General features: G+C 35.7%; 1 protein-coding gene and 3 long non-coding RNA genes across 6 annotated transcripts; 1 reads left to right on the top strand and 3 right to left on the bottom strand.

Moving 5' to 3' along the window:
- The first annotated feature begins 1,572 nt into the window (after positions 1-1,572).
- LOC148780246 (uncharacterized) lies at positions 1,573-3,042 on the top strand. Its single transcript, XR_016042204.1, has 2 exons — positions 1,573-1,672; positions 2,577-3,042. It is a non-coding gene; the product is annotated as an uncharacterized LOC148780246 (long non-coding RNA).
- A 163-nt stretch (positions 3,043-3,205) lies between these two features.
- On the bottom strand, positions 3,206-4,864 carry LOC148780245 (uncharacterized). The gene is made up of 2 exons (XR_016042203.1): positions 4,067-4,864; positions 3,206-3,962 (listed from the first exon to the last, which is right to left on the bottom strand). It is a non-coding gene; the product is annotated as an uncharacterized LOC148780245 (long non-coding RNA).
- Positions 4,865-9,272: 4,408 nt separating this feature from the next.
- LOC18447611 (protein NOI4) lies at positions 9,273-15,722 on the bottom strand. The gene is made up of 3 exons (XM_011629967.3): positions 15,604-15,722; positions 11,391-11,564; positions 9,273-9,610 (listed from the first exon to the last, which is right to left on the bottom strand). Exons 1-3 carry the CDS (start codon positions 15,607-15,609, stop codon positions 9,566-9,568), a joined length of 225 nt encoding a protein of 74 aa, XP_011628269.1. The 5' UTR covers positions 15,610-15,722; the 3' UTR covers positions 9,273-9,565.
- Positions 15,723-18,909: 3,187 nt separating this feature from the next.
- On the bottom strand, positions 18,910-23,823 carry LOC110008420 (uncharacterized). Of its 3 annotated transcripts, none has more exons than XR_016042200.1 (3): positions 23,236-23,823; positions 19,400-19,477; positions 18,910-19,309 (listed from the first exon to the last, which is right to left on the bottom strand). It is a non-coding gene; the product is annotated as an uncharacterized LOC110008420 (long non-coding RNA). The 3 variants fall into 3 exon arrangements; XR_002283307.2 differs by having other exon boundaries at positions 23,091-23,811; XR_016042201.1 differs by lacking the exon at positions 23,236-23,823 and adding an exon at positions 22,810-23,069.
- Positions 23,824-26,834: the final 3,011 nt, after the last annotated feature.

The following is a 26,834-nucleotide window of genomic DNA, read 5'->3' as shown; positions in this document are numbered from 1 at the left end:
CATTTTACAAGCACTCATAAAGCCTTTAAAAGCCACATAAACCCAATACTTTTTATAGGTTTAGTAGTGGGAAGGAGAGTCTCCCACAAATTATAGAAGACTACCCTTCCATATTGTTGGTGCAAGGGTAGTCTTCCAAAACTTAACCTACACTTTGGAAGGCCGTCTTTCCACTTCGCAGCTTTATGTGGTAAATATCAAATGTGGAAGTGAGATGTTCAACTCCTACTTTTGGAAACTTCCATTTATCAAACATGCCTTTAGGGATGTTATTTTTTTGTGTATGATTTTTCTTTTCTTTTTTTGTGAGGATTGTTTCTAGGTTGGAGAGGTCAAATTCCCAAAATTTGGGGTCCTAAAATACTGCTAACCAAGGTTTCGGTGTCAAGATTTATACTCTTCTGGGAATTTTACATTTAATTAAAGAGAACGAGTATCTCAGAAATCATCGAGACAACAGAAAATCGGTTGAGTCAACTCATAATTGATAGGTGAATCCCATAATCGCTTGAAGAATTAGTTCGATCCCTCAGTCTCTGATTTCCATTTATTCTCTGTTGGATCTTATTCGACTCATAAAGCATCCAGGCCAAATTGGTTTACTAGAGTCGATGCCTTGGTGATCCAAGGTCCAATCCTTCTTTCTTTTTTGGTTTTATGCAGTGTTTCAAAACCCCGATCCGTGGAGCCGGTCATTCACTCACATATCCATGTAGGATCATTGTATTGGTGACCTAGATCGGTCTTAATTGGTGATCCATAAAATATTAAAAATAAAATAAAAATTAAAGTAAAAGTTTACGAGGTGGGGATTTTGTGAGCACTTAAGAAAATATTAAATAAATCTAAAAAAAATTTATATAAGAATTGGATCAAGACGGATTCCAATCCGAATCAGCGATCGCAATCGAAATTTAATGGATTTTAAAACATTGGTTTTATGAAAAAGAAAACACTCAACATGTCCAAAGGACGCCATGGTCCACCCCATTAATGAAGAAAGACTCCTTTTATTCGTGAGATCTCTTTCTTTGGGTTTGAATACGGTGCTTATAATCACGAGACAAGGACAAAAGCAAGTCACACCACTTTGAGAGGAGAAGAGCCAAGGGCTGTGATGGGTCTTAATTGGTGATCCATAAAATATTAAAAATAAATTAAATAAAATAAAAATTAAAGTAAAAGTTTACGAGGTGGGGATTTTGTGAGCACTTAAAAAAATATTAAATAAATCTAAAAAAAATTTATATAAGAATTGGATCAAGACGGATTCCCATCCGAATCAGCGATCGCAATCGAAATTTAATGGATTTTAAAACATTGGTTTTATGAAAAAGAAAACACTCAACATGTCCAAAGGACGCCATGGTCCACCCCATTAATGAAGAAAGACTCCTTTTATTCGTGAGATCTTTTTCTTTGGGTTTGAATACAGTGCTTATAATCACGAGACAAGGACAAAAGCAAGTCACACCACTTCGAGAGGACAAGAGCCAAGGGCTGTGATGGGTCCTCCTGCTAAAAATCTATTAAACAACAAATTCGAGCCACTCCCTTCTTCATCAGACCGCTAGCACTTCAAAGGAAATTAGACATGTTGCTCTCAATCAAGGAGATGCTTCATTTGCCGTATACGTAACTGGATTGGCAGGTGCAATCGATTAGACTGTTGGTTAGTATTTTGCTAATTTAATTAAATATTAATCAAAATCAATTTTTGATAGATCCAATGAGCTGGTTTAATCTGCCAAACAAATATGAATAATTTTTTCATAATATATTTCATATTTTAAAATTATTATTTATATTTTTCTTTGTATTTTTAGCCTAGATCAGCTACTTCGATCTGCGATCAAATTGATTTTAATTAGACCAAATACTTCAGCGGTTTGGTGGCTAATTTGATCCTAGTAACATTGCTTTGTAGCAGTACAATATAGCAAAAAAGAAGCATGCCATGCTGTACGATAGCCCTTGCATCTTCATGCACGTCTAAGCAGTTTTAAAACAAGGCATGAATGATTGGACAATACAATGTTAAATTTGTGTTGCATGCTACCATGGGAGCAATACAATACAATATCCCCCTCAGGCAAAAGTGTAACCTAGGAGGATTTTTTTTTTAATCCAAATTTTTTGGATCAATCTAAGTATCGTCAGATGATTATCTTCATGGAAAAAACAAATCATATTTTAAGTTCTTAAACACCTAGATCTTGCCCTCCAAAAATTGGACAGTTTGTCTTCAATTTTGGGACCGATTTTTTAAGAATTTTTATCAAAATAGCTATTAGAGATAAATTATTTAACATTTTTCATATTTACAACTATTCCAACTCAAAACCATGTCTTCTTCTATGGGTATTTTGATATGAGATGTAGGTAAAATGTTGAATTGCTCCTCTCATGGGTAATTTGATAAATTTCTCTTTTCTTTTTAAACACATAGATAGTCCTATTTGTTTATTTATTTTCCTTTGAGGTTGATTATTAGTTTCTAGAGGCTCCATCCCCAAAACTCGGGGTTAAAAAAACGTTAATAACATGCGTTTTATCTCACGTGAGCAAATGCACAGTGTGCTCCCACAGGGGCTGCAAATCTTTTCAGTACAATGTTCATGCTTAGGGCCAAATATATTGAAGCGGAGCACCACTTCATACAAGAGGGAGTGCAAGAGTGGATGCATCAACTTCTGCTTGTCTTACAGGAGTGAAATTATAAATGTGGTTACTGAGGGTTTGCTTTTTCCCAATTTTATAGAGCTTAGAGGCTTACTTGGGTTGATAGAGTTACTGCTGAAAATAAACAATGGTGATCATCAATGACCGCTTCATGATACAGTGGGGAAGGTCACTAGTATTGTTGTATAGAGAAGCGAATGAGATTGCAGATGGTCTCGCGAAGAGAGGTGCTTTGTTGGATTCTTTGATTGTGTCATATGTAATGTTTTGTGAAATGTCTTGCATTTCTCATTTAGCTAATCAAAAGTAAGTATTTTTTGTCTAAAATAAAAAAGGTCACTAGCATTCTACATTTGATAATATACTTGGTAAGGCATTCTAAATTAAATAGCTCTATAGCATATACTCCCACAGGAACATACATCGTATATTAACTCCCTTGAGCAAAAAGAGCTGCTTTGGAGAATCTTATGATATGAATTTTGGGGTCCAACTAAAAACACTAGATGATTACTTTTTGAGGAAAAAAAAAATTGAATTTTGAGTTCTTAAATAATTAGATCTAGTTCTTGAAAAACTAGACAGTCCTTACTCAAACAGTGAAGGGAGATTAAGAAAATTTGGCGGCCTAGCGTGCCAAACAGTGATATTAAATAAAATTGTAGTTATCTTAGCAAGCAAGTCAGCCACCATATTAGTTTCACGATAGATGTAAGATAGGGACCATGTTCGGTTGTTGAGCTTTTGTTGAGCTTATGCCGGCAATTAGTAGCTATGAAATGGAGAAACCACAGCGCCTTACATTGAGCATGGATAGTATCAACTAGCAGAGATGAGTTGCTCTCTATTTGCAGAGGGAAAGAGCCTAGCTGAATGGCAAGGTCCATGCTAGCTTTTAGCGCATGGAACTCCGCATAGTTTTAGATGCCTATCCTAGAGTATTCACAAAAGCTGCAATGAAAGATCCACCACCAACCTTGATAACACCGCCTCCTCCTGCAATCCTTGGATTGTGAAAGGAAGCAATGTCTACATTGAGCTTGAAGTGATGAGGTTGAGGGAAAGATCATGCAATAGGAATGGATGTGTTAGATTGCTGCAGAAGCCATGTGATATGAAGGTTATCAGTCTTGACCTTTTCAGATAGATGGAAAGACCGAGATTTAGCATATGCTAACTCACTAACATGGGAGATGACCCTTCTGAGAAGATGCTCTCATTTGGACTCTCTCCCTTAAAAAACACGATGATTCCACTTCTTCCATAGGTACACTGTAATACTGAAAAAAAAGAAAAAGCCAAACGTTAACGAAGACATCTGATTTGAATATGAAAGGCACCATCTTTTGAGAATAGATTCTAGAGTCTAAGTGAAATCTCTTACCACATCTCCACGCAAGCAGCAGATTTCTAAATCCTTGCAAATAAGTACATTAATCACAATCTGAGTGAAATCTCTTTCCTCAAAGTATTAAAAAACAAAGGATCATAATTAGGGTTTTCAAAATTGGGAGGGGCATGCAGTTTTTGTTTTTTTTTGGGAAATGTTGTAGAAATGGGGGTGGGACGTTATGCCGAGGCATCTGCCTCCCTAACCATTGATGCCCCAACCCCATCTAGGGGCATGCCAATTTTCCCTGTTCAATTTGGAATTAGTGGTTGACTGGTTTGACTTGCTAACTAAATTGGGACTCAGAATGGTTCACCCCAAAATCACACTTTAATAAAATTTAACAGATATATCGTCTTTAAATAATTTGATGTTCTTAGACCTTGTTCAAACTTTTTTTGCTTAAAAAAGTGGCCGTGCTTGAGCCAAATTGCTGATTCAAGCTATTCAAAAGTTGACCTTCAAACAAACTAAATGTATATCTTTTTTTATTTTTTAAGTTTTGGCTTGTTCAAAAGTTAAACATTCACTTTGCCCAAATACTTGAAGCATATTTGATTTTAACAAAGTGTAACTTTGGAAATCGTGTCTTGCCAAGGGAGTGGAAGTGGTCGCTTCTGTTCTCCCTGATGGAAGTAACCACTTCTACTTTTCAATATTGATTTTAATATGGAAGGACGATATGGCTTCCAAAAATCATGTAGCACTTCTCGTGATCAAATAGGGAAGTGTTACAGGTTTGGAAGTGGCGGCTAGATTTTTTGTGATCTGATTAGTTAAACGTTTGGACTTTCAAAATTGGGGTAAAATAGAAATAAAAAAATATAAACATTTAAGGCCTCATTATAAATATATCACTGCCGTTTATTTTGGCCTCTACATAAATTTCGCTAAATAATTACTTGAAAAGGTTACATTAGGTTCTCCTCTAACCATTCATTGTACATAAAGATAAATTTACTTGTTTATTTAGACGTTGATGAATTTATTTTAATGGGAAAATAATGTTGATATGTTTTAATAGTTCAAGGAGTCAATGTCTTAAGAGCTAGTATGTCCGATGTCCTTGACATCGAAATAAATCAAATGGATTATGAATTTTTTGTAATCAAGTAACCTATCCAAAATTCTTAAGAAGTTTAACGTACAGAGTTGTAACATGGAATTTGTCTTGTCGGGTGCGGTTTGTATGGGGCCGAAGTTTTAAACAATCAAATAATGTCGAGAAATATGGTTTCAATATTGAAAATTTTTGTGATAGTCTTAAATTATATTTTCATTTTTAGTTATGAAATTTAAAGCTTCAAAACTAGTGTAGATCTATGAAAACTTGAAAATATTGAAAATTGACGGTCAAAAAATGCGTTACAAGATGCAGTATTTCCAAAACTTGAAATCCATTTTTTTCTCATATCCATGCAGCTTGATATCAAGATGATCAATTTGAAGATATTTGGGCATCAAAACAACATCTTCTAGTGAAAGTTTTGAAGTAGGCTCTGATTTGATTGTTTAGAGCCTCAGCTCTATGTCAACTTTTCCCTAGTTTATAAAGAGATCATTATCTTTGAAAAAAAGTTTATATAGAGCCAGGCTCTAAACAATCAAATTAGAGCCCACCTCAAAATTTTCACTAGAAAAGGTTGGTTTGATGCTCAAATATCCGCAAATTGATCATCTCGACATCAAGACGCATGGACACGAGAAAAAATGGATTTCAAATTTTGAAAATAGTGCATCTTACAATGTATTTTTTGACCGTCAATTTTCAAGATTTTCATAAATCTGCTCCATCTGCATTATTTTTTAAGTCTATCATAAAGATTTCCAGCATTGAAACCACATTTCTCGATGCCATTTGAAAGTGCGCTTTACGTTGAGTGTTTAGAGCATTGGCTTTCATACCCTTTATCTTTTGTATATAGATGTTACAATCATTCCCACTTAAGGTGTCAAATTGAATAGCTTGGGGTGAGTCACAAAGTTCAAGAATTTATTTTTAGAACTTTGTGTATATTCAATGACACTTATAATAACCCATTTTGATTTTAAGGGACAAGAATGGTTGTCACCTATATGTACAAAAGACTAAAGGAAAAAGTTTATATAAGTGTGAGTCTTTAAACAATCAAATTAGGATGCGCCTCAAAGTTTTCACTAGAGGATGTTTTGATGCCCAAATATCCTCAAACTGATCATCTCAACCTCAAGATGCATGGATTTGAGAAAAAAATGGATTTCAAGTTTTGAAAATAATACATCTTGTAATGCATTTTTGGACAATCAATTTTCGAGATTTTTCAAGTTTTCGTAGATCTGCTCGATCTAAGCTATTTTTGAAGCTTTAAATTTTTATAATTAGAGATAAAAAATATATTTTAAGGCTATCACAAAGATTTTCAATATTTAAACCACATTTCTTGGTACTATTTGAAAGTGTACATACTTTGATTGTTTAGGGCCTCGGCTTTATACAAACCACACCCAAAGATAAATGCTCTCTATGTAGACAAACCCCTGTACAATCCCATAAATACAAATGTGGTTTAAAGTAAGGGAAATAAGGTGATGGAGTGAGGGTTCGTCCAACTTTATTTAAATATATTATGAGCCTTCACTATTTGACATGTACAAGGTCTGCAATTTAGCTTTGTTAGCTGAATATACAAGCTTGAAACAAGGCATTATTAAGGATTCTTCATAACGAAGATAAGTATGATAATGGTTTGTTTGTACGAATGTTCTAATAATTTGATCTTGATCTTGAAGGTTTACAAATGGACACTATTTCAATGCGCTCAGCTCGTATAATGTAGAAATGCAGGCTTGGCAATAAATATAATGTAATCCTAATTTTTAGAGAATATATAATTTTTAGTATGGAGATCATCGATGTGAAAAAATAACTAAAAAAAATTGAACATTAAAAAAAATAATTATATTAAAAAAAATTTGAACCATTAATTACATTTGTTTTTAGATGGACCACCAATTTGCATCCATTTTTAAGATGGATGCTTTATATCCCTAGGCATCATATTATAGAAATGGGGTCCAGCCTGCAAGAAAAAGTCATCAAAAAAGTACATAGAGAGACTACAGAGGTCCATGGTTTAAATGCATGTACTTTGTTTATGCAATGTGAGAAATAAAATTGGGCCTACTATGTTTGTAATTGGGGCCCCTTTGATTCCTTAGGATATGTGCTTGTTGTTTGTATAGCATCGGATAAGAGACTTAGAAGATGCAAGATGCAGGTCTATTGTTGTTTAGATGTAATAATACCATTGCATTATAATAAGGGAAAGGTTTATATAAGGTTGAAACCTTAAAATGTAGAACTACAGATGTAACTAAAAATCCATCGGTAAATGTTGTTTTAATGTTGAAAAACCTTCTAAATGATCGTCTCGACATCGAGATGTATGATTATGAAAAAAAAAGGATTTTGAGTCTCAAAAATTGTGCATCTTGCAACATATTATCTAGATCGTCCATTTTCAAAATTTTTATGTGTGTATAGATCTACTTGATTTTAATCATTTTTGGAGCTTAAAATTTTATATTTAGATTTAAAAATATATTTTGAGATAATCATAAGAATATCTTACATCAAAATTATATGCTATGATAAAGTTTGAAGGTGCGCCGTAAATGGGTTGTTTAAGGTTACATCCTTATGAAAACCGCACCCTTATAATAATATTACCAATACAATACCACAAGGGAGTGTCTATCATAGAATTCGCATCCCCTGAAATATAGGTGTCTACTAGGTAGCATTCAATAAGAGATCGGAAAGATGTTTGTCTACTATTTTAATTGTATTAATATTATTGTATTACAATAATATTATTATATAATAGTGAAAGTATGTAATGAGACAATTGACCTTTGGTACAAGGTGGTCACAATTAATTTTTGACCATTAAATGTGAAATTAAGTGGCTACATTTATTTCATTGACCAAGCTCAAAGTTCAAAAGAAATTTTTTCAAAGTGACACACTCAAGCTATCATATTTTACATCGGGTGGTTGTAAACAATTGTGACCTCCCTACATCAAAAGTAAATAGTCTCATTGTTTATAATACTTATATAATATTATTTTATTATAATATAAATTTATATTATATATTATAATATCACACCTGTATTATAACATATTAATTAATTATACATATTATAATAATTAATATAGTAATTATTATAAATACATTAATATATATTAATTATTATATTATTATTTTGGTAGAATGCTCATCTCCATATTTTAGTATCAAAATGTGGATATAGATATACACATGAACACTAAAATCCCATCCTAGATTGCATCCAAACTACGGAAATGCCTAGTTTTCATAGAAATGAGTCTCCCAGATACCTATTTCTAGGGAACCAAAGGAAAAGCTTCCTTCCATCCTACTTCCAACAAGTTTAGTGAAAGATCCAAGATGAGTTGATTGATAGTGAGGAAGACGATGCGATATTGGAAGAAATAAGACATAGGTCTTGCTTGTCTAAGATTGGCAAATGGGAGAAAAATTCTTTCCCACATACAGAGGCACAAATATTCCTGGTGCAATTGATTTCTGGAAGCTACAGCTTCCTCAATCATCACTTCTAGATACTATAATAATTTCCCACTTGATAAGGGGAAGAGCTGCACAAGTTTTAGAAGCCACAGCTTCCTTTCCGCCCGCATTAGAAATGATGCTGAAAAGTGAAAGTGGCAGCTTCCATGGGGGCCATAAAAACCACTGGTTCCACTTCCTTGCAAGATCCAACTTCCAAAGCCATTTTTTGCCCAACTCAAACACACCACCCGTTCCTCTCTCTGACACTGCATGAGATCTGATTTGCATTTGCTGCTATCTCTCATCTGGGCACACGCAAGCACACAATTCTTACGCATGATGTCTCTTTGATGGGGTATTTTGAAATTAAATAAAAAATATATAAGTAGAATGTTAAATAGTTCATGTCTTATAAACTTCTCTCACTATTTTAACTTAATCCACTTTGAACTTCCTGAATTAGACAAGGAGATGGAACCCAAGTGCGAGCCAAGTTCCAACTTTTAAAACACAAAGGGATGAGTGAGAAAGTGTGTGCGCGCTCTGCACCACTCACAGAATACAATGAAAAAGTTGAGAGAGGAGCATGACTCGAAGAATGTAATGGAAAGAATCCAGGGCTCTTACAATAAACATAATTTATATATTCTTTTTCCTTTTTCTTCTTTCCCCTGAGCAAAAAAAGAACACCAAAAAGGAAAGATTCCTGTGATTCTTACGAGTTGAAGTCTGTTATCACCACGACAATCATACACTATGATAAATATATATTACAAAAGCAGCCACAGGGGGGGGAGAGAGAGAAAGTAGAAAGAGAAACACAGCAAACCAACAAGAGTCAAATTTTGTAAAGGAAGGGCATTCACATCAAAGACTCAAAAAACAAGTGCGGATAGAAGTGAGATCATCCTCCTTTTCACGACTCCACCTTGTGGGGTTGCAAGCAACAAAACCATTTCTTCTGCACAGGCAACACGAACATGTTAGTATCATTCAGATGTCATGCATTGTGAATTACAAATTACCTATCCAAAAAGTTTACATGGTCTAGCAGGAGCAAAATACATATTCACTTCAACAAGAAAAACCATAGATGGGTATTTAAATCCTTCTGTTTTTTTATCTTAAGGACTCATCTAGTGCTATTAGATCACTGAAATAGATCCAAAAATTTTTTTGAATGCGTTAGGTGAGAATGGAAGCCTAGACTTTAACTAGGGTGGTGCTATCACCATGACCCCAACCCCATTCTCAAAATAGATCCCAAAATTTTAGATCAAGAAAACCATTTTAAATGGGTCACTTGCCTGAGGGTGTGAATTTGAATTTCTGCTTCTGTGGGAAGCTTGTGTACAACAGCAGCACACTGCACGTGATGAGAGAGAGAGAGAGAGAGAAAGAGAAAGAGAGAGAGAGAGAGATGAATCTTGCAGGATAGAAATACAAGTCTACTAGGGAACTGAGCGCATATATGGCCAGGGACTCTGCCACTTTGTTGATAAAGTGCCTACTAAGGTGGATCTCTCTCTCTCTCTCAAACACACACACGCAGTGACATTTAGAACACTACGATAGAATGCTTGCTTCCACAAAACCTTACACATACCTTTGGACTCTTTCCTTAATGCACGACCACTCCTGACCAAAAACAATTCTTGTCCATTCTTAGATCTAGATCTCTATTCTAGCTTGTCAAACACAGCTCTATTGGTCCTTACAGATGCTCTTCACCCCTAAACTACCCAAGACTAATTTTTTACTTTTCTGGAAACAAGAACTACATCGTGGTGAGTAAACATAGTTTCCACTTGACCAGGTGAAACTTGAGGGTACAGTTATTTTTTCTTGCCAAAGGAAGTCTCCAAATCTTCTGGAGCTCCAAGTAGACCTAACCCATGTTCTAAATACTCTGAAGCGCTAAGTAAACCTAATCCATGTCATGAAAACACAAGTAAACTAGGATTTTACTAAGTCACTTCAGACCAAAGTGACCCCCCCTACCTATGTGCGAGAGAGAGAGAGAGTGGTTCTTGTGGCAAAAGCTTCTCATTCAATTACTGGGAAAGGAATATCTCCCCAGTGACCGGATCCGGTCAGAGATGGGCCAAGAAATCACAGTTCATTTGGTTAAAGTCCTTCCAAGGACGACATTCACATCATGCCCAGTCTGTCCTCCTTGTGTCTTGAGTTCATGCACATTTCAACAATTAGAACACCAAAAGTAAAGGTTCTCTACTGTTTTTTTCTTTTTTTCTTTCCTTTCTCCGAGAAAGATTGACTTCCCAAAAGAAAAGAAGAGGGAAGGCAAAATATATATTTTTTCCATGGATTATGATTTTCCTTGTGTTTTTAAGCAAGAGACTCCTGTTCTGCCAAATAGTTACCCATCTTCCCTTGACAAATGACAGACAACACTTCCATTTCTTTCAATTACTCCCATCTCTCCCATGGTTTTCAGCCGAAGCTCCATGGTCAATGCTATTCTGTTACCCAACTATTAAAAGCAAATTACCAACTCAATACTCTTGTACCGTTTGCCATTATTTTTAACTAAAGCACGTCAGGTTTCCAATAGTATATCAAACCTGGCCTAGACAAGCCATGAATACTACCCCACCCGAAAGTTGTTATTTTATAATTGATGACACAGGTATTTATCTCCAAATTCTTGATCATGGTCTCTCCAGAACAATATCAATCATTACTCTATGAGTGTTCATCCTGTGAAATGAGAAGCTTACAGAATTGGACTTGGCAAAAGATCCATGCTCCTTGCCTGGGGACTCAGGGCCACGAGGGTTGCCACCTGTCTTCTTCTCATCCCTGGCCTTGTTGAATATCACTGTGAACCTCTCAGCTGAAGCCGGATCATTAACATTCCATTCACCAAATTTTGGCAGTGGCCCACCTTTATCCTGCAGTTGTAAATGAAAAAATGACAATAACATCATGAATTTGTTTGAGAAAGAAAAACCTCAACCACATGGATATTCATATGATAGGTCAAGCCATCGAATATGCCTAATAAAAACAATGAAGAGATTGAGAAAATACATAGACCGTCATGAGTTGCGTGCGCTTTATGTAAAGTCTTTTGCTGCAGTAGCTCACAACAATATATATCATTAATTTCCTACTTTTTATATAATTTTTTCAAGGGGTGGTATACTGTCCACAGTATCTGGATGCTAGAAGGGTGCACAAGTACCCTTCAACGGTTCATATTGAACCTAGCCTCACCTAAGGGCTACAAAACAATTTCAATTTTCAATTTCTTTATATTTTTATTTAAAATTAATATTTATTGTCATTCAGCGGTATGTTGGTCATTTTTACTCAAAATATTCTATTATTATTTTTATTTGGTTCCCTTTATATGACACCTTACATTTCAGGGCTGATGACTGCACTTGTTACAGTATCATGTTAATTTTCAACATAAATCATATTAACAATGCTATTTATCTTTACTTCATGCCAGAACCATACTCTTGGTTTCATGTTTTTTTATCACTAATTTTATAAGATGCAACACAGTGATTAAAAAAAGGTTGCGCCAACTTAGGACTCTCCTGAGAAGGCACTCATTGGGACCTGGCGAATCAAGAGAAAAATCACAAAACTCGGGCAAGTCTCCGAAGTGTCAAGTCCTCCTTTGTTATTTTCCCAAACAATAGGCTCAGTTGGACCTTAAACTCCGCCAATTCGGTGGCTAACTCGGCCTCGGGACCCTGGTGAGTCCAAACCAATTCCTTGTCTAAAAACACTGATGCAACATATACAAATGCAGCACTAGACAAATAGTAACCTATATACCTCTTGCTTGCAAAGGTGTCAAATTTACATGGCTTAAAATTTGCCTCACAAAAGCAATTAACGGTCATGTATCGGATTTGCATAATACAAATTACAAAATCAGAGAGATAATATGATGACAGAGCACCCAAGGCAGCCAAAAGATGGCATGCCAAAGTGGTCCCACAAAGCATCCCAAATGAATCCTACAGAGATTCTGTATGAAGCATGGGTCCACAGGAGGACCTCCGAGTGTAGGTGGACAACTGTGCAATTAGGTTAAGATTTGTTTCCTTTTTATTTATTTATTTTTAATAATGTTAACTGTGATTTGTTTCCTTTTTATTTTTTGAATGGTTTCCTGCATTGCAGTGTGTCTTTATTTAATCACTTCCTAGTTGTGATGGATATAGAGATGGTGCCTCTAGAAACCAAAGTTCTTTCCTAAATTGATTAGGACACTTACAAATATCTTCCAGTTGAATAGAAAGCTTTTTTTATTAGGACACTTACAAATATCTTCCATTATTAGGACACTTACAAATATCTTCCATTATTAGGACACTTACAAATATCTTCCATTATTAGGACACTTACAAATATCTTCCATTATTAGGACACTTCCAAATATCTTCCAGTTGAATAGAAAGTTTTTTTGATTGTTTTAGAAGTTCAAAAATGGGTATGATAAGACTTTGCAAAGACTAGGACTTTGGCATGTATATAGATGAAACACAATTCGATTAGGACTTCAAACTTAGCACTAATTTCACCTCTTTTATCTCGATACAAGCATACCAAAGGTCTATACACTTCTACGGGGTCCGATTACATAGGTTCTACATCATAGTGTGCACAAAAAGCTCACAATGATATAGATAAGAATAGCAATCACAAATCTATCCACGTCTTCAATTATGCCTCCTATGCCAATATAGATAACTTAAACTACATTAGACAGGGTAAAGATACAAGAGGGGTAATCATTTTCCCAGAAAATTCCATCTAAACGGCAATGAAATAAAAATAATATAATTATTAAGAAGCCAATGAGTATGCCACACCCCAAGGAGGCCTCATCAAGCTATTCCACTGAAGTGGCAGGAGCTTTTTTTTGGTTTGGGGCGTGCTGGGGTTTGTATATTTGACAATAATCAGACAAACTATTTAACCTTCAAACTGGCCAACAATCATCAAATCCCTGGAACTCTTAAATAAGGATAGATTTGTTTGCATGAATATCCATTTTCCAAGGATACACGTCTTTAAAACAAAGAACAAATCCCCAGATCACATTAAAGGCATTGGAGTACTCAAGTTACTAAAATCTGCACAATGAATATCCTCAACACTTCTTCCAACATAAGAAATTTTTACTATGATAGGATTATGAGACTCCATTGCTAAAACAAAATATGAGAAACTTTTTTTATTTTTCTGTAGAATCCCCATGAGGCCTCAAACAATGAGATTCCCTCTCCTACAAAATTTTTATCAAAAGATGTTGATATTTATCATTACATACATAGGATTGAATGCCCAAGACAATGATAATATGACAGTTTCATACAACAATTCGGGACAATTTACCAGGAGTCAATTTATTATCAAAACCAGCAAACTTATCAAATGAGTAGGAAAAACACACAACACTGTAATCAACAGAATCAACTAGAAAGATTGCTGTTGTTTAGTAATACATTCTATTCCAAATCTACAGAAGATGAAGACAAATTATGCACGAAACGATTGCGAAAACCTCTAAAAGAAAGGTAGTCAATAGAATCCACTGGGACTAATATTGGAATGCAATGTAGAAGCTCTCAACAGTATCTCGTCAATGCGCAAAAGTAGACACAAAGAAATGGGAAGGAAACACAAGAACACAGAAATTGAATGCGCAAAAGTAGACACAAAGAAATGGGAAGGAAACACAAGAACACAGAAATTGAATGCGCAAAAGTAGACACAAAGAAATGGAAAGGAAACACAAGAACACAGAAATTGAATTAATCCTCGATTCATTGGATCGGATTACTGCAAATTATCAAGATATTCAGTTATCTATAGAAAACTGTAAAAACAGGGAAACTTGGGAAACGAAATTGGGATAAAAGTAAAGTCAGAGGGAGTTGAACACGATTAAAAATGCAAAAAATATATATGTATATGTATATGTGTATATATATATATATATATATATATATATATATATATATATATATATATATAGATATGAAAGTCAATTATCTTATAAGATGACATAAGGAATACAATGAAAACATAGAAATAAATAATTTGCAAAGAGACCATTTACTTACAAGGAGGTCACAATCACTCTTGTCCATCAGATTTTGAATCAAGTGGTTGTGAGTGTGTCCATTGACTAGACTCAAATATCCCAATAAATTGATGCTACAACTACAAAGAGTTTTGGAAAAATGAGAAGACAAAAAAGAACAAATTTTGAAAAACAGAAACCCATAGAGATTATTTAGGAAATCAGAAAATGATCCAAGAACACATCCTGAAAACAGAAAATTAAATTGTATCAATGATTCTGAAACAAAATAAATGATCAAAGGCATCCATTCGTCAAGAGGAAAAACAGGAAATTGGATTAAATTAAAATGTAAAAAAAGCAGAATCCATGAAAATTTGCAAGGGAATAAATAAATGATCAAAGGCATCCATTCGTCAAGAGGAAAACAGGAAATTGGATTAAATTAAAATGTAAAAAAAGCAGAATCCATGAAAATTTGCAAGGGAATAAATAAATGATCGAAAAACAATCCATATGTCAGGAAAAGGAATAGATACGTGTGAAATTTCAAAAAAAAAGACAAAAATGACAAGAAAACCAAAAAAATCCAAAAGGAACTACAAGATACAATGAAAATTATCCAATATCATCCATTCACACAGGGAAAGGGCAAAAACATGAAACGTAAGCCGAAAACATATGGTCAAAGACGTTTCAGAAAATGGAAAAAAAAAAAAAACAAGGAAAGCATATAATTCAAAAGAACCGTGCTTTTACGTAGAAAGAATCCAAAATAACCACTTATGCAGAGAAAAAAAAAGGGAAAAAAGGGAAAATGAGATGGAAAACAGGAAAAAAGAAGTGCAAAGGAGAGGTACTGTAAACGGTGTACATACCGACATGTATACAGAGGAGATACGGCCGATAGGAAGGGGCTTCCTCGCTTTCTCTCTCTAGCTTCAGACCCTATCTCTCCTCACTCTCTCTCTGCAAAAGAGAAAAAAAAAGAAATTTCAAACCGGAGAAAAATAGAAAGGTCCCATATATGGAGAAGGCAAAGTGGGGAGCCATTATTGTAAGAATCGACGGACAGGATCTGTCGCTCACAAGAATCGCATATTTAATTCTGGCCGTCGATTAGGATGAATGGGTTGGGGCCTACACGAAAACGAATGAGTAGGTGGAACGTGGATATGAGAGAGGGGATGTGGGGATTTTGCCATGTCATCATGCAGTGCAGGCAATTAGTAAAAGAGGGAAGGATATAAGTTTAGAGATAACCATGGCCGGGCCGCATACTGAGCCCAGTTGGCCCGGTTCTAAAACAAAAAAAAAGCCTGGGTTATAAATTGTGGTCAGAGGGTGAGGGCTAAGGATAGCGCCGGCCTGACGCTCCTTTTCCTTTTTAGCGCCGATACTGGGCCGGACAAAGCTCGACCCATTTCCACCCTTAGGAGGAAAGGATATTATTAAATGTGAAAAAAATTTATATGAGGTTGCACCTCGCAAATCTCATAGAAAATAGTACTCTAAAGTTTGAAAACTTTATATTTCATCATCTCAACTTCAAGATGTACTAATGTAAATAAAAAAAAAAAGTTTCAAGTCAAAAAATAATATATATTGTAAAGAGTTTTTTTTTTTTTTATTTGGGTAAATCAATGGAGATGTTGAGCCGTACATATTTTATTACAAGAAATAAAAAGATATAAGATTAGCATTTTGCACCCTTGTGAGGGGAACATTGGCAACATCAAATAGCAACAAAGGATCTTAACTCATCCCGGGGATGAGCACGCCAGATTGTTTGCCTCTATCATGGCTATAGTCTTCTTTACAAAATAGTCGGCAACCCTATTAGCCTCCCTGTGTGTGAGAGATATCTGCCATTGGTGATTTGCGAAGGAGAGGTTTGCTTTGTTTGGTTGAAACTAGATGTTGCTTTCATGAAGGCTTGTAGCTTTGTTTCAAGGATTCCACAAGTAATTCGGAATTGCTTTCAATGATGAGAGGTATAGATTTTTGAGTTCTTTTGCCAAAGAGATGCCCAATTGCAAAGCATGGAATTCAGCAACATTATCGAGTTGAGACCAGGGGAGCTGCAAAAGCAGTTATAAAACCTCATTCATCATTCCTTATGATACCTCCAACAACATTATCGAGTTGATACCTAGTTGTGCTGCAAAAGCAGCTATAAAGCCTCATTCATCATTCTTTATGATGCCTCTACAACTCTATGGTTTTTTTTTTTTTTTTTATGGGTAAATCAAAGGGGATAAAAGCCTTTAGCCGTTTTGTTTTTATTAAAGAACACAAGAAAAAAGGTTACAATAAAAAGGAAAACAAATGCGAGAAATTAATCATGCCTTTCAAGAGGGACATGGGCATTATCCCATGAAATGAAGGGAGTGACAAAATCAAGGGGACGGGGCCTGCCAAACTGTGGCTTGCACCATGGATGCCGCTTGCTTAGCAAGGCAATCAACAATCAGATTCGCCTCCCGAATTATATGCAATACCTGTCATTCGTGATCTGCAAAGGAGTAGAGCTTAGCCCTACAGTTGGACAAGAGGATGTGAAGCCTCCATGGGGGAGAGTTGTAGTAGGTTAAGGAGTCAACTAGCAATTTGGAGTCACTCTCAATGATAAGAGGGCGACAATCTATCTCATGCATCATAAAGATACCTCGATCCAAGGCATGAAACTTTGCGGCATTATTGGAGATGATTCCAAGAGGCATTGCAAAGGCTACCTCGATCCATTGGAGCTGATTCCAAGAGGGATCGTAAAGGCTACCTCGATCCATGGGAGCTGATTCCAAGAGGGATGGCAAAGGCTACCTCGATCCATTGGAGCTGATTCCAAGAGGGATTGCAAAGGCCACTACGAAGCCACCTGTGTCAACTCTGATGATCCCCCTACATCCCGCGGTACTTGGGTTGCGAACGGACGAGCCATCGATATTGAGTTTAAAATATCATGTGGGTGGGAGAGACCATGCATTTGGGATTGGGGTGGAGGGATGTGCCACTTAACCTTGAGGTTTGTGGCAATATGAATCTCAGAAGAATGAAAAGTCCAGTAGCTCCATAGTTGTCGATAGAAGAGCCATCTATATTAAGCTTGAAATGGCCAATAGGAGAGAGACCATTCCATCTAGATTGAAGTTATTTGAACCATCTATTTTCATGAATTCAAATGCTTATATATGTGCTCAATATGCACCGTTGTGAGAATTTTAAACATGGATTTTCAAACCATCAAAAAGTTTTTGACTCCAAAACTACGACTTCCGACAAATTTTAGAGGCATGTCATAAGATGGGCACCTTATAGAAACCTCATCCATTAAGTATACCTACAAGATTTCATTCTCACAAGAGAGTATTCTGTCTATTTACTTCCTCAAGGAAAATCCCATGTACAAGATATTTTAAGATCCTAAATTTTGGTGATATAACATCGTGAACTCATAAACTAATTGCAATAAAAGAATAAATTACAAATTGCTATCGGTACCCTTGAAAAAAAAAAGTCTTAAATGATTTTTTTCAAAAGAAAAAATTCGAATTTGGAGTTTTATGATACTTGGATCTCACTCTTCAAAAATTACATGACCTTTGCTCAATCTTGAGACATTATTTTCTTCCAGTACAGAATTCAATTCCAATAATAATAATATTATGAGGTTGGATTTTGGGTGAAAAGGTCTTATCCCCAAAATTTGGGATCCTAAAATGATTCCTACATTCGATTTTACCAAAGGGAGTAAATCTACACTATACTTGAGGAACATAAAGTCTTCTAGCAATTCTATCTTATTATTTTCCTCATTGGGTGGCTTTCCCTCTATCCCTCTCTCTGGTTTCTACGTTTTCCATTTGAAATAATTTGTAACCCTCATTGGGTGGCTTTATGTCCATCCCCTCTCTCTCTCTCTGTGGTTTCATCTCTATCTCTCTCTACCCAATTGAAATAGACTCTCTCTCTCTCTCTCCATATTTCCCTCCCTCCCTCCCTCCCTCTCTCTTCTCTGTGAGTTTTCCCCTTTGAAATTATTTGTAACATTTCCCATTTGAACTAAATTCTCTATATTTCTCGATTTCTAGCTCATGCAGTCAAGCTCAGTCCTAAGTAATGATCATCACAGCCATAGAGAAAATAAAATTACCCCATAGATCTTGTCTCTCTTTTCCCAGTTCTTTTTATGAACATGATCTCTTTTCATCACCAATTTCTTCATCGCCAGTATCAAAAAAGAAAATTCTTCATCACCATACAAAAATGGTAATCTAGGCTACAAGCCATCCAATTTTGGTACAAAAAAGTCGCATTCATCCCTAACCACTAAACATGAAATCAGGCAGGTAAGGTCGTGCCATTCCTTATAAGAAAGTTCAATAAAAATTTCTCCGACTTGGACCACAGTCAATGAATGGTACACCCCTGGCGTTCCACCTCTTATAGTTAGTTAGGGGTGATCATAACCTTCCCATACCATTCCACATCTTACAGTTTGGGGGTAATCATGACCTTCTCATGTAGACTTTCCCTTTGGAAAATAGGCCTTCATCTCCAAACTTCTGGCTAAAAGAGAGAAATCTAAACACAAAATAATGGGGCTCAAAACGTTGATACAAATCATATAGCTATAAATACAAAATGAATCATCAAGTCTATAAAGTAGCATACCTTCAAAACGAGTAAAGCAGCATCCATATCCACAACCTACCAGTTGAAATGCTAGACGCCCTCCATTCACACCTGCAACTAAGGAGGTCGACGAGCTAAATTTAGTCATTAAAAAAGCAAGAGATGGTGGTGTATATGCCACAGCTTCCATTCAACTATTAAATTTTGATAGAACTAGTTATAAATTTGAAGTCATATTTGCTAATCTAACTGTCAAAAGAGCATAGATTATGCATCCTACATGTTAATTATCTCTTGTTCGATCTGCAACTGAAGGGCAAACAGCAGTTCCAATAATTTCTAGTTGTCTACCAAATTGTTCGTGGAAAATAAGGTTCAAGAGTATTCAGCAAGCCTTAGGAAAATGATCCTTAAAAAAGTTAGGAATTTCAAAACAAAAAGATGAATAGCAGCAGAACTGCATAAAGTTTGCTATTGTAATTGAACTCTATAAAGACAATGCGTGCATTTGATGCCCTTGACTGATGGAAACATTCCCTCTACCCCAAGAGAGTATAACTTCTGACCCATAACATGATAACTGAAGGAAATCAGAATAAGCATAAACAAATTTTCAAAAGGATCTGATTGTATAGAAAGCAATGTCGCAAGACTATATGTTGTAGAGATCCAGCTTTGCCGGAATATACCCGGTAAAGAATTTATGGTGCTTACTTGACCCAACTCAACCCTCTTTTGTAGAGGGTTATTGTTCCATCATTTAGATCTCCTAGTAATCTTTCAGAAAATGATCCTCCACAAATTGGTATTTTTAAAAATGATTTTCTCTTTTTAGAAAGCCATTCTTAAATAAGAAATAACTATATAATCTTTTTTTTTTTTTTCCAAAAGCTTTAATAAAACAAAAAACAACTCATGTTTGCACGCATTAATTACACACATTTGCCAAAACCTTCCACTTGGCCATGAGAAAGTCTATTGCCACTAAGTGGATTTACTCTTTATGAATATATTCTCATCGTGATGTTTTTCATGCTACTGCAGTTATATTTCTATTGTGGATTTACATATACGATCTTGTCAAAGGGTTTCTTATCCTATTGTGGTTTTACTTCTCTTGACCAACTGCTCTTTTTTTTTTTTTGTGAAGTTGAAATTTGTATTAAGGGAAAGAGTATCATCATCATCATCATAGTCTTTTCCCAACTATTTGGGAACGGCTACACAAATTCTGGTCTGTCATTCTACTGTATCAAGGATCATGCCTCAATGAAGTCGTAAGTCCTCATATCTTTTCTCACTACTTACAATAATGTCCTTATGGTTTAAGAGGGGTGAGCGCCTCAAACTGTTCCTTAACCCATCCCAAGACTGGGTAAAGGAAATGGATTATGTTAGGTAGGCAGCAAATGTAAAACTTTTCGTGAATCCTGAATATAAACAAAAGTTAGGCAACCTACAGCCTGGGTGCTCTATACAAAAACCACCACAAGGGTGCTCTATACAAATAAGAGAGGGGGGGTGAGGTTGGTAGCTCAAAAAATACTGTTTGATTTCTAGAAGACGCAATTTTGGAAACTTTATCTCTAGGGAAGTGGATACCCCAAGTTCCATGGGTCTCTTATGGAAGAGGCATTATCCACTTTTTAGCCTTAAACATATGGCAAGGGGATATCACGGTATCTACTTTACTATAAAACTTCCTTATTAAACATAATAGAGAAGTTTTACAGTATTGGAAGACACTGTTTTGAAAACCGTGTCTACCAAAAATCAAACCTACCCTAACTGAGCTCTTGATATAACATGGAAAAAGGAACCAAATGCTCAAAAAGGTGCCAAAAAGATTCCTTGTGTGTCATCTCAAAATGCTGTTGAGTGGGAATGCGCCAGTATGTCTCCATTAGACGCGCATAGGCCTACAAATATGGAACATTCTATCAAAAACATATTCTAATCTCCAAGGACAAACTAATGATCTTGAGGCCGACGCTATAATGTTTTTGGAGCCCCCTTCAATAACCAAACTAGAATCCAAGTAGGATTGAAATCCCTTAGACCTTCAAGGAGCATAAGAGCCTTAGTGTTTTGGAATCAGCGTGCGGCATACCCGATATATCTAGAGAAAGAGAAAAGTGTGGAACCATCCTTGTCTCTGACAATGCCTCCTATAGCTGCTGGTCCCAGGGAGCAGCAGTAAAATTTTAGTTTGGATTGGCTGGGTTCAGGTGGTGTCCAAAGGGAGGCACAAGGAACGGTAAAAACAACATGGGTGCTAATCTTGGTGAAAATCTGAGCAAGAGAAGTGCCTAAAGCAGTTGTGGTTTTAAGTCCAGAAGATAACCGTCATTCTCATGACCAAATGTTTTAGAAGTTTTTGACCTAGACAACTCTAAACCCCATCAAGCTCACATGCAATGAAAGCATTTCTGGAGTTCACGCCTTCTAAAAGTGTCTGCAATCACATTAGCTTAAAGTGAGCAACTCACAGTTACTTCATCCTTAGAATAATCTCACAAATATATAATGATCTTATACTTCAATATATCAACCCTTGGAGCTATCTGCTCCATTGTTAACCGATGAGATGACGACATGGACACAAAATATATAAAGTCCTCCTTCAGCTATATCCAGCTTTAAATCCTCTATAAAGCATTTGATTCAGAGGATGCAACTAGTAGTTATGCGAGAAGCAACATATTTGGCTTCATAGTGTACCAAGCAACAAAACCTTATTCCTAGCTTGACCAAAAAACACGTCTACCTCCAAAGAGGAATGCATGTCAAGATGTTCAAGATGTAGATTTTTATAATCTAGGTATCCTGCAAAATTCGCATGAGTACATGCTAATCTCTAAATTATCAGCCTGAAAACATAATTAATAGTATTTGATTATCTACACATACCTAAATATTCCTTATATTGCTCACTAATGAGTCATTCTATAACCATAACACCATCCGAGTAACTCAATTCAAGCCTTGTACACAGCAAGGCATACATAATACAATACACAGATTCAGCACATGGGACTTGCTCCATATTAGTTTTATCACTATCATTGGATGAACTCATTTTGTATGATAGTTTTAATCCTTTACATGCAGGTGTATCTATAGGTTCACAATTTTTCACCTTGGAATTCTTCAAGTGTCATTCATGTACTTTTTTAGAAACAAACAAAGTGTCCAGAACATCTCTCTTGTTATCTCAATGCTTAGAACAAAGGATGTTTCTTCCATGTCTATCATCTTAAAGTAGGAACTAGGACAAAATTATTATTATTTATTACGCCAATATCATTTTCAACTAACACAATATCAACTATATGCAATGCTAAAATGACCAAACTAATCCCACTAGTCCACATACATACACAGTGTTCCAGTTTGTTGTCTACATAACCAATTTCTGTAATTATATTATCAAAAATTGATACTACTACCTCGATGTAGTGCTCAAGATGGCAAATTCGACCTCTAGGCAGGTGCTCAGGTACATGGGCGGCCCAAATTATTATTATTATTATTATTGGGTGGTGGGGGATTTGCCATATCTCCACACACACACAGTGCATGGGCGTGTATGTGTGTGCGCCACATGCATGTTTGATCTCGTATCAAACACTTGGAGACTGTTTTTTTTCTTCTTCTTAGATATATATAGAGAGAGTTCGCATCGAACACAAGAGGCCATCGTTTTCCTTTGTTTTTTTTTTTTCTTTACCTTATATGTAAAGAGAGAGACAGCGAGAGCCCGTGTGTATGTGTTGCCCTGCCTTGAACCCTTGAAGGTCGTATTCTTCTTTTTTTCCTTTCTATATGTGTAGAGAGGGAGAGAGAGAATATAAGTATGTAAAGGGGGGGCTCACATTGAACACTTGGAGGTCGTCTTCAGCTTTTTCTTTTTCTTATATGTAGAGAGAGGATATGGGTCCGGAATGTGTGTGGTGAGAGAGAGAGAGAGAGATACGGCTGTCATCGAACACTGTGAGGCTGTCTTCTTTTCCATCTTATATGTAGAGAGAAAGATAGCATATCAGTCCGTGAGGGAGAGAGAAAGACACAGAAAGAGGGGCCTCGCATCGAACACCGGGAGGTCATCCTCCTTTTCTTCGTGTATGAAGAGAAAGAATATGGGCATGTGAGAGAGAGAGGCCTCGCACTGAACACTTGGATTTATTCTTTCCTTTTGTTCTTCCCGTATATATATATAGAGAAGCCTCGCACTAAACACTTGGAGTTTGTCTTCTTCTTTTTCTTCTTCTCATATGTAGAGAGAGAGAGAGAGCGCATATGAGTCTGAAACCAAAGAGGGGTTTCACATCAAACGCTTGGAGGGCATCTTTTCTCTTTACGTAGATAGACGAGCATATAAGTCTACGTGTATGTAAGTAATTCAAAATGCGGATCGCTCAATTCGTAGGCGGTACGGAACTCGCTTAGGTAGACGTCCAGCCTTGAGCTTGCGGCCTAGGAGCATATATTTTTTTAAAAAAAATTATATTGATTTTTTTTAAAACATATAGGGTTTGAAAGATGGGTTTTAAATTCATTTCAAACCTAAACCCACAATAACCCATTTTAAAGAGAGAAAAATATTAAAAAAACTAAATTTTGTGACTTTCATTAGATCAAAATACTTTTTAAAGTTACGAAAAACGGATCCAAACATCACCCAGGTAGATTTGATTTAGTTTTGGAGATTTATAATCTTATTAGAAGGTGTTTTTTATTATTTTAGCACTAGAAAACACCTCAAAACTGTGAGTTTGGAGTTCTAGCAATCAAAGTAAGTGCAAAAACTTATTTTTTAAATTATTTGTTTTATTTTGAGATGTCTTCTTCAAGATATAGTCAAAATAGATATACGGGTTAGAAATATGAATATAACCATAATCCAAATAACAAAAATTACATTAGATGCAATATTTATGAAAAAGATACGAATGGGAGAATAAACTGGTTTAATAAGCATATTGCTGATATTAAAGGGGATGTTGTCCCTTATAAAAATGTTCCTAAAGCTATCAGAGAGGAGATTAAGCAATAAATGAGTTTTGTAAAACAAAAACAAGAACAAAATCCTTGTCATTTGAATAGATATATTTCTACTACTTCTTGAAAAAGTGATCCGGGTTGGAAGTATGGTTATAATCCAAATCCAAGCGATAAAATTTCTGCTACTTCTAGAAAAAGTGATATAGGTTGGAAGTATGGTTATAACCCAAAAACAAACAATAAAAATTGTATAAAGTGTAATTTCTGTGAAAAATATACCAATGGGAGTATTAACCGATTCAAAAAACACCTTGCTGGTATTAAAGAGAATGTTGCTGCTTGTAAAAACGTTTTTAAAGCTATTCAGGATAAGATTAGACAACTTATTAATTTTCAAAAAAAAAAAAAAAATTAATGAAAATGAGCTTTGTTCTACATAAATATCTATCTCCAAGTTCTTATAGTAGTGGTGATCCGAGTTGGAAGTATGGTTCTAACTCGAATCCGAATGATAAAAATTGTATTAAATGTAATTATAGAGGAAAAGATACTAATGGGGGCATTTACCGGTTTAAAAAACACCTTGTCGGTATTAAAGGGGATGTTGCCTTGTGTAAAAATGTTCTTGAGTTCAGGGAAGCACAAAAAGATACAAAATGGTAGAGCAGCCAAGACTCCTAGAACCTCATGCGCACATACTAGTAAGAGGGAGGCAGATGAAGAGGAGGAAGACGCAAATTTAGAATAAACAGAGGAGGATGAGCATTATATTGAAGAGAGAGATGACTCTGATGATGTTGGCCTCAATTCTGATGCATATGATAAAGTTGACCCTATTCTTTATGATGATGATAGTGATGACTGAAGACTCTTGGTGTTGAATATTGATCGTTGACTGTTGTGTTGAGTGTTGACTATTTTGTCTGTATATTTTTTGAATTTCTGTATATTTCTTGTTCTTATTTATAGTTTGTAGTTTCTAGTTCTACTATCTAACTTTTGTGTGTAGAGTCTATAGTGTATCAGACTATCAGTGTATGCTTGTATGGTTTTACTGTTTTAGCATTGTATGAAAAATATAGATTATGGTCTCATGGATTATCAAAATACTGGGATTATGGTCTTAGTTTTTTTTCTTTTTTTTCAACTGGGTTACCCAAGTTCTGGGCGCCCACCTGGACCCCCATGGCCGCTTGGGCGTCGCCTAGGGCTTTTTGAAACACTAATGTGTGTGTGTGTGTGAGAGAGAGAGATGGCTCATGTCAAACACTTGGAGGCCCCGACTGAGGGTCATTTTTTATATGGTTCATTCAACATCAATACTCTACAGGATCCGGTTCAGGGCCATTGATTGGTTGGCCCATGGCTCATCTGGCCACCTAGACAACCTTAGGGCTTAGTCCACATCTGAATGGGGCGCCACCTACATCTACTCAGTTCGGATAGCTCCTAGTGTGCCTAAGAGGCCAGACAACAAATTTTTGTCATTGGCTAAATGATTGCTGTAGACCATGTATAACTTTCTTTATCTAAACATACCCCGCTAGGTGTTTCATAGTGTGCACGCAAACTTCTCCATCTAAAAAGGTTGTTTTGGGATCTATTTGAAACAACTCTAAATCATAATATGCTACCAGTGCTATAGATGATCCAAATGAATGTGAATCCCGCTACTAGAAAATAAGTCCCCATATAATTTATAACGCTATAATTTATAGCAATACCGTTTTGCTAATAATTTAACCTTTTAGTTTTTTATAGACCCCAATACACTGTTCTGTAGGACCTATTCTCAACCAAAGGTGCACCAAGACCATATTAGGATCTATATCATTGTTGTGCAATCATAGCCCTTAGAATTTTCTGAACAACTTCCAAATGAGCCATAATTGTTAGGAGTTAGAGTAGGAAGGAGTGGTGGAGGAAGTGGGAGCAAGGGATCGACCCATGGCTAAAGATCCCAACTTTGAAAGGTCAGGGAGCCTTGTTTAGCGGGTGGCCTAGGAGTGGAATGATGTATAACTCTAACAGTGAACTTAGATTTTTACCATAAAATACTTTCTCTATTTAAAAATGACTTTTGACTATATCGTTTTCATGTATTTTTCAATTGTCATTCTAAAATCCTTGGATATACAAGCCTTAAAGTTTGAGTGATTACAATCTATGGTTCAGCTTTCCAACGCTCTCCAGATTTGGTTGTGTTCTCCTTATACAATCTATGCAAAGCTGTACAAAGTCATCATGCTAAAAATATTACGGGAAAATTATACATATATCCGTTATATTTTACGTTATTACGAATGTACTGAATAATTTCTGTTATTATATGTCTGTCCATTTTTTACCTTTCATAACACAAATTTAAAAAAAAGACGATTGTACCCTTTTCGAGTGTTGAACAACCGAATTGAAGGGTTTTTAGGATAACTTTCTCAAATTTCGATTTTTGATTAACCGATAATTTTTG

Source organism: Amborella trichopoda, chromosome 10 (assembly GCF_054954075.1).
Source record: "Amborella trichopoda isolate Santa Cruz 75 chromosome 10, AtrichopodaSantaCruz75HAP2 v2.0, whole genome shotgun sequence".
Lineage (NCBI taxonomy): Eukaryota > Viridiplantae > Streptophyta > Magnoliopsida > Amborellales > Amborellaceae > Amborella > Amborella trichopoda.
The sequence above is the reverse complement of the archived record's forward strand: the minus strand, read 5'-3'. Positions and strand labels throughout refer to the sequence as shown.